Genomic DNA, 18,660 nt, shown 5'->3' on the forward strand with positions numbered 1-18,660 from the left:
GTACCATTACCGTCTGGGTCTTCGCAAGCAACTCTATTTTTTGTCTTTTGTAAACCATGAATGTTTTTCTGCATGATTTTTGAATGAATGTGTTTCCGCATGACTTGTTGGGGTTAGGGTAGGTCATTGCCCCTGGATAGGAGACTGGTATAGACGAGATAGTGCCAGGCGGCTATCCATATGCTATAGCGCAAATGCCAAAGTTTTAGCTAAGTGCTAGGTATCAACCGTTTGTAACTGTTGCCGGTTGGGTTTTCGCAAGAACACCCTTCATAGATTCTTGGCCTAACCCAAATGTTTGCCTGCCTGCCTTCTTTTAGTCAATTAGGCGGGACATTAGGTAGTAAATCTTTCTCATGGCATGGCGCGTTTAAGCACTATATGTAGTAAATCTTTCTCATTAATTATATAGAAATATACAAAAACTATACAATTTCTAGAAGTAGTACTTTTTGAGATTATCTACATTCCAAGTTCTAGGCAGCTTTCTACCGTCTGGGGTTTCCAGGCGGTATGTGCCGTCTCGTACTTCTTCAAATATCCGGTAGGGTCCCTCCCAATTTGGAGTCAGTTTGCCTTGTTCATTGGCCCTGCCGGTTGCTTCCATTTTGCGAAGCACAAAATCTCCTACTTTCAGGGGCCGTTTGCGAACCCGCTTGTTATAGGCTCGGGTCATTCTCAGGCTTGCACTAGATGCTCTCCTAGAGCGAAGGTATACACTATAGCATGATGTGAAGCGTTGGCTCATAGTGTTCAATGGGGAGCACCGCCTCAGTGCCGTATGCCATGTGAAATGGGGTTTCACCGGTTGCCCCTTTTCAGTGGTTCGGATGGCCCAAAGGACATGAGGTAGCTCCTCTGCCCATAGTCCACCGGCTCTTTCCACCTTCTTCTTTATACCGTCTGAGATCAGCTTATTGAAGGACTCAACTTGACCGTTTGCCTGAGGACGGCCAACGGATGCAAAACAATGGGAGATTCTTTGATCTCCCAACCAGCTCTTGAGGACAGGCGTTTCGAATTGAGGTCCATTATCAAAGACCATAGACATTGGAACCCCAAACCGGGTGATGACATTTCTCCAAATGAAGGAGATCACGTCTTTTGTTTTTATGCCTTTGACCGCCTCTGCTTCAACCCATTTGGTGAAGTAATCTACTGCCACCAAAATGTATCGGCGACCGCCTGATTCAGGCGTATACGGGCCCAAAATGTCCATGCCCCATTTTGCGAACGGAACCGGACTATGGATGGTTGTCAAGTCAGTTGTCGGTCGATGTATCAGTCGGGCGAACTTTTGGCATTTATCACACCGTTTCACCAAATCCATGGCGTCTGCCTCAAGAGTGGGCCAAAAATAACCCTGTCGTCTGGTTCTTCTTGCCAAGGACCTGCCGCCTATGTGTGAGGCACAAAAACCCGCGTGCAGATCCTCTAGAACCTCTCTTCCCCTTTCAGGGGTTACACACTTTAGAAACGGCTGTAGATAACCTTTCCGGAGAAGTTCTCCATGATGCATAACAAAACTCAAAGCACGCTTCTTGAGCGCCATTGCTTCAGAAGGTTCATCCAGTAGTGTACCGTCTGCCAGGTAAGCCCGGATGGGATCCATCCAGGTGGCACTTCGGTCCAGGATACCTATGGGGTCATGATCGATGCTTCTTTTCTCAATGACCTCCCAAAAAACCGTTCTAGGTGCATCACAGGAGGCGGATGATGCCAACTTGGAAAGGGCATCCGCCTAATTATTCTCGGATCGGGGCACCTGACTTAGATGAAATTCGTCAAGTGACACGGCCTCCTCTCTTACCGCCTGCAGATATTTGATCATAACCGGATGGGTTGCCTCGTAGTCACCATTATACTGGCTAACAATCAATTAAGAGTCTGAGCAGGCGGCGATCTTTGTTGCCCCTGCTGCCTTACACATGCGTATACCGGCTAGCAGGGCTTCATACTCCGCCTCATTATTAGAGGCTTGGAACCGAAACCGTAGTGCATACTCAAACTTATCCCCTTCCGGAGAATGACATATAACGCCTACACCACAACCGTTCACCGTAGAGCTACCGTCTACGAATAACTTCCAAACCTGATCAGGATTTTCCGGTTGCACCGGCCTAGTCATCTCGGCAATGAAGTCGGAAAACGCCTAACCTTTCACCGCCCGCCTGGGTTCAAAAGTTATCTCAAGGCTCTGTATTTCAACAGCCCACTTGATCATTCTGCCGGATGACTCAATGGTGGTCATTGGGCGCTTGAGCGGCTGGTCTGTATATACAATCACCGGGTGAGCCAAAAAGTAAGGCATTAACCGTTTGACTGCGACGAACAGGGCCAGCCCAATTTTTTTGATCATGGGATACCGAAGTTCAGTATTCTTAAGCACATGGCTGATGAAATACACCGGTAGCTGGTTACCGTCTCTCTCAGCGAGGAGAACGGCACTAAGGGCATGATCAGAGACGGCGAGGTACATGCAAAGAACCTCCCGGGGCAGGGGGCTCACTAGCCTTGGCAACGAATGCAAATGTTGCTTTAGCTTCTGGAATGCCATTTCCGCCTCTTCACCCCACTCGAATCTGGACCTCTTCCGGATGGCCTGGAAGAAATAGAGGCACTTGTCACCTGACCGGCTGAGAAATCTTCCCAACGCCGCCAGGCAACCGGTCAATTTTTGGGCTTCCTTTACAGTGCGGGGAGACCGCATGTCAATGACCGCCTGTACTTTTTCCGGATTAGCCTCTATGCCCCTTTGATCGATCAAGAATCCAAGAAACTTCCCAGACTCAACACCAAATACACACTTCTTTGGGTTAAGAATTACCCGGTGCCGCCTGAGTGTGGTGAATGTTTCTCGGAGGTCCAGTAGGTGATCCGTCTATAGCTTGGATTTGACTATCATGTCATCAATGTACGCCTCTACATTCCTGCCAATCTGATTGATGAAGACGGTATTTATCATGCGCTGGAATGTAGCCGGTGCATTCTTTAACCCAAACGGCATCACCTTGTAACAAAATAACCCCTGATCAGTGACGAAGGCCGTCTTCTCTTGATCTTTTTTCCATAGGGGTATTTGATGGAAACCTGAGTAGGCATCCATGAAACTCATCAGAGCATGACCGACTGTAGAGTCGACCAGATTGTTGATCTTTGGAAGCGGGTAACTGTCCTTTGGGCATGCTTTGTTCAGATCTGTGTAGTCTACACACATCCGCCAGGTACCATTCGGCTTCTTCACGAGGACAACGTTTGCTACCCAAACCGGGTAGTAGCATTGCCGGATGAACCCAGCTTCTAGCAATTTTTTGACCTCAGGCGCTGCCGCCTGAGATCTCTCTTCACCGTGATCCCTCTTTTTCTGCCTGACCGGCTTCTTTTTAGGATCCACGGCAAGCTTGTGAACAGCTAGATCCGGGCTGACGCCTGGCATCTCCTCCACTTCAAAGGAAAAGATGTCTGTGAATTCTCTTAGAAGTTGGAGCAGGTCTGCACCCAACCGTTCATAAGCAACCGTCCCAACCTTGACAGCTCTGTCAGGACGGCTGTCGTCGAGGACGACATCAATGCAGTCACCATCCGGCTGAGGTCGTTGATCATCTGACCTTTCCCCGGCTAGTGATTGCTATTTTTCGTGTTTGACGGGGTCCGTTTGGCCCGCCTTTCTTTTTTTACCGGCTGCCCTTGTAGCCGGGACTGCTGCATCGCAGTTATCAAGGTTTATGGGGTTGCCGACTCCGGCTGCCCCCATAGTAGGTCTGACGTCAGAGAGATAGCACTCCCTAGCAGTCCTCTGGTCCCCCTTAAGGGAACCGACTGTTCCATCATCCCTTTCAAATTTGACAAGCATGAGAGAGGGAACGACGACAGCCTTTGATTCATTGAGGGTTGGACGGCCAAAAATCATGTTGTAGGCGGCAAGCTCTTCTACAACCAGGAATTTGATTACCATGTGGCGTCCTTCCCCCTTTTCACCCAGCCGGATGGGAAGATCTATGCTCCCTACCGGATGCACTACACCTCCCCCAAACCCAACAAGCGGGTGGGGCGCCTGGTGCATGCTACTGGATTTGTACTTGAGCTTGGTCAAGCACTGATAGCTGATTAGGTCAGACGAGCTCCCGGTATCTATTAGGATCCGGCCAACTCTCTGATTGGCAACCTTGGATTCAATGACTATGGGGTCATCGTGAGGCCGTATGACCTTGCCCCGGTCCTTTTCAAAGATAAGGACCTTAGGAAATATGTCTTTCGACACCTGGGTCTCCTCAACTGAGTTAACCAGCTTCCTGATGTTATCTTTGGTGCCCCGAATAGTGGGACCCCCGCCGATAAAGCCGCCTGCTATTGTGAAGATAGTCTCTTCATCCGTTTCTGAATTTGCAAGAACAGCTTTTGCCGCCTGCCCTTTTTTGGTCAGGGTGTTGCCCTTGGCTTTGGGCAGATAAGACTTTAGAGCCCCTTCATCGGCCAGACGGTCTAATAGCCGCCTGAGGCTGTAGCAACCATTAGTGTCATGGCCAACATCCTCATGGTACTGGCAGTATTTGCTTTTGTCCCGGCTGCCTACGGGGCTTTTCATAACAGCCGACTTGTCGAGAGACATCCGGTCCTTGATCTCCATGAGGATGGAGGAGCAGTCCTTTGTGAACTCGTACTTGGGGACGTACGGTTCAGATTTTCGTCTGAGCTTCTGAGCCGGCTGACCAGATCGGTCTGCCGCCCAGACCTCTTTTCTCTTCTTTTCTTCCTTTTTAGCCGGCTGTTGTTGTTGTTGCCGGCTGTCTCTTCTGTCATATTTTTTGAAATCCGACGGCTGCTTTACAGCACAAAGCTCCGTCGCCTGTATGTAGGCTTCAGCTTCCATTAACGCCTCTTGGAGGGTGGCTACCCTTTTCCGGACGAGGTCAAACTTGAAAGTCGACCCATCCTTCAGACCTTTAAAGAAGTCTGTGTAAGCAACCTCATCAGACAATCCTTGAATATGAATTCTCATCAGATTGAACCGCCTGACATACGACCGGAGTCCTTCTCTGTCACCCTGCTGTATTGCTCCCAGATCGAGGCTTGTCTTTTTAGCCGGGATGTTCATTGAGAAGTTTGACGTAAACAAATACGCCAAGGTCTTGAAGCTATTGATGCAGCCGGCTAGTAAGTTACCAAACCACCGTTGGGCAATGCCCTTCAAGGTAGCCGGGAAGCATCGGCACCAGACGACATCATCCAACCCCTGTAGGTACATGAGGTTGGAATAAGCCATTAAATGATCTTCTGGGTTGGAGGTACCATCATAGGCCCCTACCAACACGTTTTTTATCTTGGCCGGCTGTGCCGCCTGGGTTATCTCAGGGGAGAACGCCGAGGGCTGTTCTCCCAGGTTTAGCAGGCGCTGCTACCAATCCATGAGTTGGAACGACTGCTGCACATTTCTGCCAAACGGACCCGTTTGGGTAAAAGGGGATCCACCCAGCCCATTTGGCGAACCGAACAGACCAGGTTGGATCACATTGGGTCCAGACCGGGCGGATGGTTCGCCCGTCTGACTCCCTAGACTTGTTCCCGCACGCCTGTTAGAGGTGTCACGGAAACTTTCTGGAAAGGTTGACGTTGAAGCCGACGCGGACGCCAGACTTCTCTTTTCTTGGAGAAACGTTCGGGCGTCCGAGAATATCTTTTTTGAACCATCCGGCTGCAGATGTCGGATGGGTTTTCTGGGTTCCGCTTGCGGGAAGCGGAGCCGGTTTTGATCGAACTTGAGGCCCTCCCCCTCCTTCGGCTTTGGATGAGGGGTAGGGACCCGGTCTTTAATAGCCTTCTTGCTAGAAGAAGGCTTCTTGGCCGGCTGACTCTTCTTGGGAGTAGCTGACCGGATGAGGTTCTGGATCTCGCCCTTGAAACTATTCATGAAAGTCATGAGTTCGCTCCTGGTGACGGGAGTAGAGCCCTCTGTCGCCTGGGCAGCCCCAACCGTGTTGCCGGCTGGGTTGCTTGGAGCAGCTTGGATGTTTTCCCGTTCCTTCTTATCCTTGGAACGGGTGTGCTTTGTTCTGAAGGACCCGTCTGGGGCCACATAGGTATTGAGGTCGTACTCATCACCGCTTTCATGGTCCATATGGACCTCAGGCTCAGTCGATGGCCGCCTGTCCTGACCCGGTGGTACAGGGTTAGAAGCCATCTAAGAAGTACTCTCCCCACAGACGGCGCCAAATGTTTCGGGGTTTTTTGATGTGTCCTGCGGGAGAGTTACAATTCCAAGAATGCCCTTCGACCGCCTGTACCTGCAAAACCACGAAGACTCCGGTTGGGTGGAGCTCCGCCTCCGATGATCAAGTCATTGATGTACGGGAGGAAGAAAGTGCGTAAGAGAGTAATTACTTCTCGCATAATGGGATAATTCCGCAATTAAGATTGCTCGGTTTTTGTGTAAAATGTATTTATGATGGTATTGAGTGCCAATTGAATGTAAGTGAATTCTTTTTGAAGGAATTGAATGCAAATGAATCCCCCATAAATGAGGACTCTCCCACTATTTATAGTGGGGAGAATTGGTCCCCCATTTAGGGTTCTTAGGACACGTGTCAGCAGGGGATTGGAGACCTGCTGACCAATAGCAAAATGCCACGTGTCGCGCTGTCATTGGGCCACGTGGCTGGGGTAATTTTACCCCAAACAATAGCAATAATAAATATTAATTACCCCAAACAATAGCAATAATAAATATTAAAAAAAAAAAAAAAAAAAAAAAAAAAAAAAAAAACACCATGAAGTACATACGTACTCTGTAGTACAATATGTATATTAGAGAAGGCTTTTATATTTTTTTTAAATAAAAGCTAATAATTTATAGTAATTTTTATTTTAGAAATGTCAATTTTTTATTTTTTTTGGAGAAGAAGAATAATTCATATGTATTATATATTCGGGTGGATGGCAAGTGATAAACGGATGACAGATCGAGTGATGGATGAAACGGAGCACCACCCGTATCCGACCCGATTTGTCACCCGCTTCATCTGTCACCCGCCCTTCATCCATTTAATTATATCGGGTGGATCGAATTTGCGGATGTCCATTTAGAATTGCCATCCCTAGGGACGTCCGCTAAAAATAATCCCACCTTTAGGTTATTTTTAAATAATCCGAGCTTTATACTCAATCCACTCAAAATGGTCCCAACTGGTCATGTAACTTGTTTTAACAATTTACTTGACACGTGACGGCGTGTGATTGGTCCAAAAAAATAAAAATAAAAAAATAATTTTCTTTAAAAAAGTTAAATTTTATAAATAAAAATTAAAAAAAAATTAATTATTTTTAAACCACCCCTGGCTGGTGGCTACCTAAGCCACTCTCCAGTCCCGCATCCCCGACCACCCAGATCCCAACCCCAACGCCGACGCCGACTCCAACACTGCGCCCAACCCCCCTCCCCCGAACCACCAACCAACCTCTAATTCCCTTCCCCGTCCCACTACTAGAAAGACACTTTTAACAAACCATCTAACAACGACGAAATCAAAATAATTATCGTTAAACTTGTTAAAATTAAAAACTGAATTGAAAGGCAGGCCTGTTTCAAAATTTTAAAAAACGTAGCGGTTTATTTTTAAAAAAAAAAAAAAAAATTTCATTGTCGTTAATGGTAAACTCACTTTATGAATTTTACCAAACCCTTATTAAAATTAAGATACACCGTATAAACAAAACCCTTCTCAGTTCTCACAAACTGTTCCCTACTTGATCTCACACCTCTGCCTAACTGCCATCACGACACCACCGCTGCTACCACCAGGCCAGCCATTGTCGTCTAACCCAAGCCAAACCCTAACGCTGCTACACCACACAAATCGCGGATGCCCTCTTTCTTCTCTTCATTCTCCCAGTTTCATTCACTCTCTTCTACACCGCCCAACTACCGGAAACCACCGTCGTCCATACCTAGCCGCCTTCTGCCGTAGTCCTTCACTTGACATCGGCCTAGCCACAGCCGCACGACAACCTTATAATTGTATGTTGCTTTCAGTTTTTGTGTTTGTTTTGTTTCCAATCTATTACGGAGTACTTTTAATTTATATGTGAATTTCAATTAGAGTTCCATAGATTGGTGATGATGAGTTTTATTGACAATAATTCTAGCTACTTAATGGTTAACATGTACAAAATTTGTTTATAATGTATCCGATTTAAATTTTGTGATTGTTAATTAATTTATGTTCTACAGCAATGCCATGCGTTAAAAAAAATTTGGCGATATGAAATTGATTCAATAGTTGACCTTAATAATTTTTGTGAAAATCGTCAATTGAAATGTTTTTTCTATCAATTCATTAGCACTTGTTATGGGTTTCAATTTACCTTTGTTTGATTAAAGTAGTTGTCAAATATCAGAGCACATTATTTTTTGGATTCTAGTGAGATTTCAATAAATTTTGGGTCATCATTTATACTATAGTAGTACTTGATATTGGCCAATTGTCATAAGGATGTGTTTTTTTTTTTTCTTTTTTGCTGTTGGATTTGTAAATTGCAAATTCAATGTTTGACATTGATTGTTTTTTTTTTGCTGTTGGATTTGTAAATTGCAAATTCAATGTTTGACATTGAATCTATTGCATCTTTTTAAGCGTCTTTGTGAAGATCTAGTCTATATTTGAGGAACTAGAAATTAAAAATTAAAAGCAAAGGTATTTGATGATATTTTGTGGTTTAGTTTGTTGAGTGTGGAGAATATACGAAGAATTCATATATACTCTTGATTTCAATCATTCATGTTTGTTTTATGTACTGTATTTGTGTTAGTGTCAACTTTATTAGGTGAATTGTTAGTGTTGGGTGGCTAAAATAAACCATATCATTTGGACGAGTATATTTTATGATGCTGAGTTGCTAACCATTTCCCTATGCATATTTGGTAAATTATAATTTGAAAGCATGATTGAGATGATGCAAGTATAGCTGTATAGGAAACTCATTTTACTCAGTAGAATTTTCTGTTTGTATATTTGCAAACATGATTTGAAAAACAATAAAAATATTGTGTAGAAGTTTTGTTCTTAATAGGATACTTTTACCTTTATATGAAGTAGATGAGAGAAGGATATACAAATAATAGGTAACAATACATTAGACTAGCTTCTACTTTTTTGTTTCAGGGGAGATAGAGGAGGGTGGTACAAGAAAAGGAAAAGGCATGCATCTACAAAAGTATGGAGTTGGAGGAGCCTTGAAGCAAGAGAAGAAACTGGTGGACTTATATATTTATCAAATTTCATAATTCTTCTGTTAAAAAGAGACGTCATTTATGAAATGGAGTATATAAGGCTTCGTTAAGCTATTTCGTTGATACCACTCATTGTCAAATGTAGATAAACCATGTTGGTTTTCCTTGTATTGATTAGTTTAATGATCCTATGGATAGTGTAATATTTGGGTTTCACCGGACATAGAATGCTTAGTAATTATTAATTCAAAATTTATTATTCTTATGAATTTTGTTTAATATTATTTATATTAATTTTTGTAATTTTATTGATCGAATATATAATAGTTTCCTTGAAATTTAAGGAATTCTTGTACCATTCACAAGAAAATATTTGGTCATTAATATCGTCATTAGCTTCTTTTTCTAATGTTGGAGTTTTATTTTATGAGGGATAATTTGGTCCTCGTTGCTTATGAATTCTTTGTTAATAGAATATCTACTAACGACGAGCTCTTTAGTTATCGTTAGTGGTTAACGACGGATTGATATCTTGTTGTCATTATCTAACAATGAACATCGTCGTTAAAACCTTTAACGAAGGAAGCTATTACATCGAACAAATGACGAATTTTTTTTTTCATCGTTAAAAGTTTTAACGACGAATTATTTCGTATTTAAAAACCCTTTTTCTAGTAGTGTCCCAATCCCGATCTGGCTCCCACCACTTCCTCGCCCACGTTTCCAAACCTTCCCCTTTTCCGGCCCCATCCCCTTCTCTTCCCCACGCCCTGATTTCGGCCTCCATCCCCTTCCCACGCCTGCATTTCGATCCTCCTCCCCTTCCATAACCTTGATTTCGGTTTTGGTTGATTGTTTGTGGTGGTTTAGTGGCGATAGAAGAGGGTAGGGGAGGGTCGGCGAACGACGCAATGGGGCTGGCGGCTCTAGGCCTTGTCTAAGCCGATGGTAGGGGCGGCTGGGCGGGGAGGTGGCTGGGATCGTGGTGGGGCTGGGGTTTGGTTTAAATTTTAGGTTTTTTTTTTTGATAAAAAAGTTAAAAATAATAAACTAATGTTAATTCTAATAATCATTTCTTAAAACAAAATTAAAATCAAAACTTATTTTTTGACCAATCACGTGGTGACACGTGTAAATTAAACTTAATAAAAAAAATTACCTCCTTAACAGGTTACGGGCTACTTGGGACCATTTTGAGCGGATTCGGTATAAAGGTCGGATTATTTAAAAATAACCCAAAGGTGGGATTATTTTGGGTGGACGCCCCAAAGGTGGGATTATTTCGGGCAATTTTTCTTTTTATTTTTTTGTTAGAATGTCTTTATTTGATTTCTACTCATCAAAACATGTCTTTAGACCTTATTATATAGCTTACTATAAATTATCAAAAATGAAGGTGAATAAAACAATGCTTTAAATCATTTTAAGGTTTTTATTGGATGATGTAAGAAATGTGGAGGGCTTTCGCAGGTGCAGAAAGGGGTTTTCGGGGAGTTAAAGGGTTTTCGTGGATTGTGGGAGGTTTTACGGATGGGTGAGGTGAGTTTTTCAAGTGGTTTGTTAGGTAGGGCTATTAGCGAGGAAGTTGTTAGGGTTGTGATACAGGTGGATGGTTGGGGTTTTGCAATGTAGGTGATCAAAATTAGGTCAAATTAGAAAAGTTAATTGGTTACTTAAACCTTAGACCACTTCCAATGGTGAGCAAAAAAAATGCTTGCCCACTATCTCTCTACCCACTTTCTCTCTCAACAAATCAGTTTTGACCATGGGCAAATTTTTTTCACAATTTCTCTCCCAATGGTGAGCAAAAAAAATGTTTGCCCACCACTCTCTCTCTCTTACTTTTTCAATACCCCACCATTACTTTCTCCCTCCTACACAACACTTCTTTATTTAATAATTTCATTTATATTTTAACAATATTACTCCAAATAAATAAAAGCAAGTCTAAATTTGTGTAACTTATTTTTTTTATTTGTGTCGTTTTTTCGGTAAACTTGTCGTTAAATTATGTACGTTAGATGAAATAATTGTAAAAAAACGCTCAAAATTTCGTAAATGTTTTTATTTATTTTAAAAAGCGATACAGTACTAGAAACCAATTATATTTGCAACGTCATGCGTAATTAAACTTAGGGAATAAAATAAACAAAACAATTAAAACATAGCCCGACTGCGTACGGAAAAGTAGGTAGGCCATAGTGCTTGGCCTTATTTAAGTCGTGCTAATTTTTCCCTAATTACTTGGCCCGTATTGTAACCAAATATGTTCAACTAAATCACGTTTCAGAGATAGATGAATTTCTCTATCACGGAGAGAAGCTTTTCTTTGTAGAAATGAGTTAAAGTCAAAGTTGGTAGGTCGGCCTATGTTGAATTCAAACGGTGGCGTTGTAGACGTTGATGCTGCTGTTAATTCTTGTTGATCTTCTTCGTAGAAGCTTCTTAGAGCTTCGGCTCGAGTGTAGTTGTGGCGCTCATCTTCAACAATCATGTTGTGCATAATGATACATGCTTTCATTATGTCCCGCAGTATGTCCTCATCGTACGCCAGTGACGGTTTTCGTATTATTGCAAATTGAGCTTGCAAAACACCGAAAGCTCTTTCAACGTCCTTTCGAGCAGCAGCCTGGTGGTCAGTGAACATTTTATCCTTCTGAAGTTGAGGGTATATGATACCCTGAATAAAAGTTTCCAACTTCGGACAAAAACTGTCGGCTATGTAATAAGCCATGTTGTATTCATGGCCGTTAACTGTAAAATTTACCGGAGGAGCTCGACCATGCAGAACCTCATCGAACACTAGTGAACGGTACAACACATTAAGATCATTACAAGATCCGGGAATACCAAAGAAGGAATTCCATAAATCCTGATCCGCAACGGCTTTTAGTATTAGCGTTGCTTTCTTATTCCTACCGGCGTACTGCGCTTTCCAAGCCGTTGGACAGTTCTTCCATTCCCAATGCATGCAATCAATGCTGCCTATCATGCCTGGAAAACCACGCAGTAAATTTTGATGCAGTATCCGGACCAAATCATCAGTTGTAGGGTTTTGCAGGTACTCGGTTCCGAACTGATGAATGACCCCGGCACAAAAATGTTGAAGGGCAACTCGAGCGGTTGACTAACTGATTCGAACGTATTCATCCACGGCATCTGCAGCCATGCCGTAGGCTAACTTTCTTATCGCGGCTGTACATTTTTGCAAAGGGGACAAGCCTAACCTTCCAGCTGCATCCCTACGCTGTTGGAAGTAAACATCACCTTCAACGGCCTTGTTCATTATACGTAAAAACAAAGGTCGTTGCATACGAAATCTTCTTCTAAATTGGGTGGTGTTGTACACAGGATTATCGGAAAAATAATCATTAAACAGCCAGGCATGTCCCATTTCCCTATCTCTTCTATCCGTACCCCCTCTAGGTGTTTTTGTAGTGGGTTGGGATTGTGTTTGGGGCATGAGGAAAGTTGGGGGTTGGTATGTGAAGAGATCATCAACGAGTTGATCATATTCTTCAGTATTTGAAGAAGATGAACTTGAACTTGAACTTGATGATGGTCTGGAGTACATCTTGTATTAATATTGTAAGTTTCTGAAGTGGTGTGGTAGTGGATATGTGCCATGCCTACTATATATATAAAATATATCAAATGAATATGTGGTTACAAATCTGAATGACCACACCAACTAAAGGAATCAAATTTTCAGCCACGGAATAGGTATACTATGCTAGTTGACAATGACAAATATATCAAATGACTACACAATGCCAAAGACTAATTGCAATTATGTCGGTATCAATGACCCAAAGTTAAAGCATTCTGACAAAGTGAATTCAGAAAAATGTGACTACACAATGACAAAGACTAATTGCAATTATGTCGATATCAATGACCCAAAGTTAAAGCATTCCGACAAAGTGAATTCAGAAAAAAGTGACTACCCAATGACGACAACTGAATGCAATTATGTCCATAACAATGACAACTGAAATCAATTTGTTAAACAACTTGTCATTCAATATTGGAAAATCAGAATACAATTTTACATAAGACATTGAAATTAAACACACCACTAATACAAGTTAAAAATAATAGTCTACACTGCGCATAATTAAAAACTTGAGTAATACAAGCGTAGACCTACTACAATTACATGCTTAAGAGCCTTGTAATTTACCTAGTAAAAAATTCTTGTACGCCTCTTCTTGAGGAGTGAGTGGCGTAGGTGAATTCTTCAGAGTTTGCAGCATATCAAACATGGTTCTCATCTTATGAATGTCAAGTTCCTCCCGTTTCCTCTATTCCTTATCCTTTTCAATTTTGATCCTCTCTTCCTTCAGAAAGGCCTCCCTTTCGCGAATTGTAGTGAATTCCTTCATTCATTCGCCAAGGTCAGACGAACCACTTTTTGTAGCTACTGCTTTCCCTTTACGCTTGGCCTTTGCTTTCTTTACACCATCAGGTCGTTGTATTCCTCCAAATGATAAACCATCCGTAGGGGTTTCATCCCCTACATCATCTCTAGACCTCTTCCCACTTCCAGCACTACCTTGCTCCTCAACATCACAAGCAGCTTTTCTTTCCTTCTTTGACAAGGACCATCTCAGCTTTGGCCTCCACTCTGGATCTTTATTAAGCATTTCAACTGCGTGAGGATAAGTGAAATTGCGACCTTGGACGAGATGAAAAAGCTTCAACGCACTTTTTATACGGTCAGCTTCGTTGTAACCACTCCCTCCGATCCCTCCGAAAGTTTACCCGCTTCATCATATCAAGATATCCACCGTAGTGTGTCTGCTGCCAACCTTCTCTAGTGCGACGTCAGACTCTTCATAGGCCTTGGCGGAAGTATATGCGGCTTCTCCGCATGAGCCATTTCATATGCTGCGTGTACATTGCGCGATAGGGCAGTTACTTTCTGGTTCGTACCTTTAATAGCATCCTTGCTGATCTCCAAGTACAACCCAATAAGAGCTTCATCTTCCGCAATAGACCAAACACGAGTCGCTCGTGCAGCGACCTGGTTGGATTCCAGTCTGGGAACTGATGGAGGATACTGCGGCGTCTCTGGTACGTTTTCCTCTTCGCTCTCATCAAATTGTGTGTTGCTATCATGATCAGTTTCAGGTGTACGTTCTTCATTAACATGGTTTTGTAGAGGGAACTCAGTGGGTGTCTGATGTTGTGGAGGTGGTTGCAAAGACGTATTCCCCATTCTTTGCAAGAACAATTGAAACTCGGGATTAGTTAGGAAATCATCACAAAAACCAGAAAATTGTTGACGAAAATTTGGGTTGTTTGGATCCATTAAAATATTCTGCATCACAAAACAAAAAATAAATATTTTTAAAAAGAATAATTTAAATAACAAATTAAAATGACAACAAATCAAAAAAATAATCTAATACCACTTAATTTATTAAATATACAACATTCACGTTCAACAACATATAAACAAAACATATAATACATAATATAATATAACAAAATTAACTACCTTTACAAAAATAACATATAAATATAAATTAGCATAACAAATTACTTCACATATAAAAAACAACAACCCAATTTCCAAAAAATTAGCAAATAAATTCATATTAAATTAATGTCATATTTATTAATATATGAACAAAATATCAACAACTTTCTAAATACAATTTTATATATAATTGCAATTACATCACATGAACTACATTTTTTTAATTTGCAACAAAATCACATATATACTAATTGTAATAAATAACTGAATTTAAAAAAAAAATACCTGAAAATCAGTGAAACACAACAAAAATCTTCTTCTAATTTCGGAATATTTAAGAAATATAAAGAATTTGGAGCATTTATGGTATTTCTGAAATTATACCAAAATATACCAAAATATACCAAAATGCATGTCTATTTATAGAGAATTAAATTTAATGACCGTTGGTTTTTTTTTTTTTATATTATTATTATTAAATATATAATTCAGAAAATACATTACAAAAAATAAGACCGTTGCCAACAGCTCTATTTTTCTTATTGGCCAGCAGCCTGCCCATGCCACGTGGCGCTCCCGGATTGGCTCCCTCACTGTCACGCGTTAGTCAGCATTTGTATTTTTTTTTTCAAAAATGCAAGCTCAAAACGCTGCGTTTTGAGCACCTTCCCAGCGTTTTGAGCACCTTCCTTCTTCCAACAGCAACGAAACGTTGCGTTTCAATAAGCTTCCCCCCTTATTTTTTTTAATTCTGGCAGCAAATTGTGGGCCCCATCATAGCACTATTCACTTGCAATTTTGCCCAACTCATGGGCATTTCTTCATTAGCCCACCATTGCAATCCATGAGCTAATTTATTGCCCACCAAAATGCCCATGAACTAAATTATTGCCCACCATTGTCATTGCTCTTAGGGGGAAGATAAATCATAGTATAAAGAGAATAAATTACTTATATGAACTTATTACCTCTAATATTATAAACAAGTGATGGAATCAATATATTTCATTCCCTTAACTTTTCTTGCAGATTGCATACTAAATGCTCTTAAATAGGGGTGTTCATATCCGGGTACCCGGATCTTCGGGTAATTGAAAAGTCGGCCTATGACCTGATCCGATAAGACCGGATACCCGGCTATCGGGTACCCGATTTTATCAGGTCGGGTCATGGGTACCCGGATTTTTTTTTCCCTTTTCCTTTACATATAATATGAATTAATAATTTGATACACAAACTTTTTTTTGAATGATTTTCAAACATTAAGCTACGGTAATCACTTGATTAATTTGTATAATTTCCACAAGTAATCATCAAAAATGTAGTATAGACATTGTACAGTAAAAATAATAAGATTAATCACTAACAAATCCTAATTTCATCAATTCCATTTAATTACAAAATTAAACCCAAATCCAATTTTGAAAAAAAAATAAAAAATAATAGAGAAAGAATTTAGACAATAAACCCAAATCTTTGAAAATCATCCTTAATCCCTCTCATCTTTGATACCTCTGTCGCCTGTAAATCTTCAAAAAAAAAAACTGCAAGTCATTGAAAATTACCCTTTGATTTTCTGCTGATTTAACAATTTGAAGCTTAAAAGTGTCTCCATTAAGGATATTGTAATACTCTGTATTTTTGAACGTATATTCTAATTAATTAATTAGTTAGTTATTATTTTCTAAAAAGGGTATTTCAGTAATTTATTTTACTATTTGAATTTTGGAGCCAAAATGATATTTGAATTTTGGCGCCAAAAGTATTTTAAAACCTAATTATATTTGAATTTTGAATTATCCATTTATTTTATTTTAAAAACTGAATTATTTATATATATTTCTGATATTTTAATTAAGCAAAATTATATTTATTTTAAAAGGGCCGAATTTCCCTAATTAATTAGCTAGGATTTTCGAATTTTCTAAGTGTAAAAATCTGATTTTCTTAGTTAAATTAATTAGTGAATAATTGGTATTTTTCTAATTAATTATTATATACAAAATATATTATTTACACAATCATTTTTATTCCTTAAGAACTAGCAAAATAATTGCCTAAATATTTAAAGGGAGGTCCAAAAATATGAGCTTAGGAAAGCTCAAATTTTCGGGCACTATATTGTATTTTGAGAAAAATTATTTGGTAATTTTGTATTTTAATTATCTTCCTCAATTCTATTATTTTTCTTAATTCTTATTTTCCATCTCCTAAATATTTGATCATCTTATTTCCCTACCTTAAATCGTTCTTGATTATTCCCCAATCAAAGCCATTTACCATTTAATATTCCATGACTACATACTTACCGTATTTCTTCATTACTTAATCACCATAACCTAGACTTTCCATAATTCTTTAGCTCTCTTCTCCAAGTAATTTTTCTTAAACCAATTTACCATAATTCTTCCTACATTCTCCTACCATAATTCTTGCATGAGCTTGTCTATAAATACCCCCTCATACCTATCATATTCTTCACACCAAAAACTCAATTCTCTTCTACTCTCTTACTCTTCTTTTCCCTCAACCTTTTCCTACTTTTCTTCTCCTCTTTTCTAAAAGAAAATCAGCCCGTATATCTTTGGATCCAATTTTCGGGCACTTTTGGTCAGTTTTGGGGTTTTTCTATTTCATAGAAAATTGTTCCTCTCAAAAAATCCTTGAGGTTAGGCTCAAGAATCACCCAATTCAGAGTTATGGCCTTTGCAAGTTCTGCCTATTCTTTCCAACGCAAATCCAATTCTCCTTAATCCTATTCCTTTATTTTCTTCATGGTTAGTTTTCTAAAATATAAATACCTATTTCAAAGCTATAATTTTATATTAAAAGTATTATTTTTAAAAAAGAGTTTTATAGTCCATGCACATTAGATTTGGGTTTATGTCAAAAGATGTTGTGATAACCTTATGGTTATGTTAATTGCAAGGTGTATTCGTGATTGAACTTTGAAAGTGTGAAGTGTTGATTGATATTCGGAACCAAGGTACGTTTAGGTGGCTAGATACCTTTAAAAGTGATTGGTTTGAATAACATATTTTATATGATTTTATTGGTGATTGAATTAAATTGATTTGAATTATGATTTATGAAATAAAGCATGGTTGGAGGAATTGATTTTAATATTTGCTTTAATAAGTGTCTTTTTGAAGGATTGATTTTAATATCATGTTTTGAATGGTTTGAAATTATTTATTATGTTTAAGGGAACTTGCTTATAAAAAGTATGTTGGATTGTTTTAAAGAGTTTTTGAAAGGGTTTGATTTTAAAAACTTATATAATTATTGAATTAAATACAAAAGGAGTTTTTGAGTTATTCTATTATAAAGGTTGATTTTATTCAAAGAGGAGTTTCATGAGAATGATTGAATTATTTATAAAAAATTTATAAGCATGATTATTATATTAATCCCACTATGCGGATTCATTGAAGACTATGGACTTTGTATGACCTAGTCTTTCTCCAAGAATAGCCTTGAAATAGTAGGAGACTAGCTTGGGGGGTGTGCACACTTAGACAGGAGGTTGAGTTTTCGAAAATAATTAATTTGACTAATCATTATTATTGAGTTATTGGAATTATTCTGAGAATATTTGAGAATTGGTTTTCAAGAGAGGAGTTGGTTTTCAAAAGAGGAAATTGGTTTTATAAATCATTTCATCGAATTATTGGGAATTGATTTGAAATCATGAGTTTTGGAGTTCATTGGATTAATTATTGGAATTGGTTTTAAAAGCATGTTTGCAAATAAATTGAATTTACTTATCTTACACTTATCGTACTTAGCATATTTTGCTAATCCGTATTTCTTATTTGTTTTGGTTCGCCCTGTTTACCATAATGGTAAGCAGTGTTGACTAATTTCAGGTGGAGTCAAGAATTGAGCATATAGGAGGCCTGGGAATGTTCTTCGCCTAGATTAGGATTGTTGGTCTTGGTTTAATTATGAG

The 18,660-nt window shown here is 39.8% G+C and overlaps 2 protein-coding genes and 1 long non-coding RNA gene across 3 annotated transcripts; 1 reads left to right on the forward strand and 2 right to left on the reverse strand.

Moving 5' to 3' along the window:
* The first annotated feature begins 6,913 nt into the window (after positions 1-6,913).
* On the forward strand, positions 6,914-9,492 carry LOC110713051. The gene is made up of 2 exons (XR_002509751.1): positions 6,914-8,011; positions 9,156-9,492. It is a non-coding gene; the product is annotated as an uncharacterized LOC110713051 (long non-coding RNA).
* Positions 9,493-11,459: 1,967 nt separating this feature from the next.
* On the reverse strand, positions 11,460-12,797 carry LOC110713078. Its single transcript, XM_021891541.1, has 2 exons — positions 12,356-12,797; positions 11,460-12,217 (listed from the first exon to the last, which is right to left on the reverse strand). Exons 1-2 carry the CDS (start codon positions 12,795-12,797, stop codon positions 11,460-11,462), a joined length of 1,200 nt encoding a protein of 399 aa, XP_021747233.1.
* An 811-nt stretch (positions 12,798-13,608) lies between these two features.
* LOC110713079 lies at positions 13,609-14,444 on the reverse strand. The gene is made up of 2 exons (XM_021891542.1): positions 14,057-14,444; positions 13,609-13,973 (listed from the first exon to the last, which is right to left on the reverse strand). The coding sequence occupies exons 1-2, from the start codon at positions 14,442-14,444 to the stop codon at positions 13,609-13,611; spliced, it is 753 nt and encodes a 250-aa protein (XP_021747234.1).
* Positions 14,445-18,660: the final 4,216 nt, after the last annotated feature.

The sequence above is a fragment of the Chenopodium quinoa genome, unplaced genomic scaffold, assembly GCF_001683475.1.
Source record: "Chenopodium quinoa cultivar QQ74 unplaced genomic scaffold, ASM168347v1, whole genome shotgun sequence".
Taxonomy (NCBI): domain Eukaryota; kingdom Viridiplantae; phylum Streptophyta; class Magnoliopsida; order Caryophyllales; family Amaranthaceae; genus Chenopodium; species Chenopodium quinoa.

Bases quoted from the DNA above. Each gene is read 5' to 3' on its own strand.
- LOC110713078 (XM_021891541.1), bottom strand. From the start codon at position 12,797: ATGTACTCCAGACCATCATCAAGTTCAAGTTCAAGTTCATCTTCTTCA. The intron at 12,218-12,355 runs GTTAGTCAACCG...GTGGTTTTCCAG, and splicing joins GGATGAATACGTTCGAATCA to GCATGATAGGCAGCATTGAT.
- LOC110713079 (XM_021891542.1), bottom strand. From the start codon at position 14,444: ATGGGGAATACGTCTTTGCAACCACCTCCACAACATCAGACACCCACT. The intron at 13,974-14,056 runs GTCTGACGTCGC...AAACTTTCGGAG, and splicing joins TCCGCCAAGGCCTATGAAGA to GGATCGGAGGGAGTGGTTAC.